At 53.1% G+C, this 1,882-nt stretch overlaps 1 protein-coding gene across 1 annotated transcript in view; it reads right to left on the bottom strand.

Annotated features, from left to right (window-relative positions):
- Nucleotides 1-364: 364 nt before the first annotated feature.
- The window catches only part of LOC110584339 (spermatogenesis-associated protein 31E1-like), a 12,438-nt gene continuing 10,920 nt past the window's right edge, over nt 365-1,882 (bottom strand). The window contains exon 4 of the mRNA XM_021694372.1: nt 365-442. Coding sequence (XP_021550047.1) covers nt 365-442 — 78 coding nt within the window. The remainder of the gene's footprint in view (nt 443-1,882) is intronic.

The raw sequence follows: 1,882 nt of genomic DNA, 5'->3' as shown, positions 1-1,882 counted from the left end.
AACAGTAAATATAAACAAGCCAGAGGATATAATAGAAATATTGCCAAAACTGTCTCATTTCTAAAACGGCTTCATGTGTTTGATACTGTGAATTGTTTGATTTAAAAATAAAGCAAGCCTCACAAACATAACACAAGCAGTTCTGGGCCAAATAATGTGCTGTCTCTACAGAATGAGTCCGATGTCTCTTTGCTGGTTCATTCCATCCTGCATTCCAGCTGCTGTAGGCCTCCCTACATCATTTCCAACGTAAAGAAGTCGCTTTGAGTGTAGGGACTTGTCCCTAACAAAATAAAAATCGTGACCCCTGATGCTGTTTTACTAAACAATAATTAAAATTGGACAAATAAGAGTTCCTCCCTCATTAGATGATGGCAAAGTTTTGTTCGTTTTCAGTTTCTGATGCTTTAAACTGTGGGTCTGAGCTCAAGCTATTGAAAATCTGTGAAGGAAAGGATTTTTCAGGTTTACATGGGGTATCTAAGCCTTTTTCATAAGTAATTAAAAAATACACAAGCATTTTCTCTGGGGAGCACAGCACTCCCCTGCACTGCCAATTTGCTAAGTGGCTTCAGATCCATGCAGGGGCCTGTCACTGGGTGGCTACTCAGGCTCCTAAGAGGGAGGTGAGCCCTCTGTTCAAGGTCTGTCTTTGGTGTCTGTGGGGCATTGGGAGGCCTCTGTGTGGACTATGCGGATCTGTGTGTGGGTCTCTGTATTCAGATCTGTTTCCAGAGGTGTCTCTGTGTGAAGTCTGTGTGGATCTCTGTCACAGGTCTTTGTGAAGTCTCTTGGTGTTGGCCATTGTGAGAGTTTCTGCCTAAGATCTGTGTGGGAGGTCTTTGTGGATGATATGGTTTCTATGAGGGCTCTTGATGTTGGCCCCTGTCAGAGATCTCTGTGTAGGGTCTGTGTGGCTTTGTGTGGGTCTCTGTAAGAGGTCTTGGTGTGGGTCTCTGTGGGAAGTCTCTGTCAGAGGGTTTTGTGTGGGGTCTTGGTGTGGGTCTCTGTGGGATGTCTCTGTGAGAGGTGTCTGTGGGAGGTCTCTGTGTGGGTCTCTGTGGGAGTTCTTGGTGTGGATCTTTGTCAGAGGTCTCTGTGTGGGGTCTTGGTGTTGGTCCCAGTGTGGGTCTCCATCAGAGGTCTCTGTGTGGGGTCTCTGTGTGGGTCTGTCAGAGGTCTCTGCACGGGGTCTCTCGGCGTAGGGCTTTCCCTCTCTGGCCTTGCACCGTCTGGCAGGAGAAGGGCAAAGGAACTTGCTCCTTCCTGATTCTGGCTGTTCCACCAGCATCCCGTCCGTGGCACTTCTCCCGACAGGAGCGTGGGGTGCACGTCTGGTTCCCCAACTGCAGGACTCACCTCCTGGTGCCCCTGGGAGGACCTAGCAGCAGCCAGGCTCAGGCACCCTGCTTTGGGCCACCCTCTCCTGAGCTCCCGAGGGCCCAGGGCGCTCTCTGTCCTGGTCCTGCCTCCCCCGGGTCTTGGTTGCAGTGTCAGTGCTGGGCACACCCTGGGGGCCTAGAGGCAGGACCTGGCTCCAGAGAGAAGCTGTGGCAGAGCAGGCCTGCGCCCACTCCGCCCTGCACCCTGGGTCCTCTCCCACATGTGGGGTCCTGATGGCATGGGGGCAGGGCCATGCCTGCTGCCATCTGGATTGGGGGTCCCTCCTGGAGCAGGACTCTCCACCATGTGAGCGATGTGTGGGGGCCCCGGAGGATGATGTTGGGTTGGGAACAGGCATGCAGGGGGCCCCTCCTGGCCTGCACCCTCATTCTGGACAGGTCCGTTCCAGCCAGGTGTGGGACAAACTCTATCTGACGACCTCCTCCCCCTTCGGCTCTGGGGTAACCAAGACCGGGAGCCAGGCAAGACTTGCTACATG

The sequence above is a fragment of the Neomonachus schauinslandi genome, chromosome 13, assembly GCF_002201575.2.
Source record: "Neomonachus schauinslandi chromosome 13, ASM220157v2, whole genome shotgun sequence".
In the NCBI taxonomy this organism is placed as follows: domain Eukaryota; kingdom Metazoa; phylum Chordata; class Mammalia; order Carnivora; family Phocidae; genus Neomonachus; species Neomonachus schauinslandi.
The sequence above is the reverse complement of the archived record's forward strand: the minus strand, read 5'-3'. Positions and strand labels throughout refer to the sequence as shown.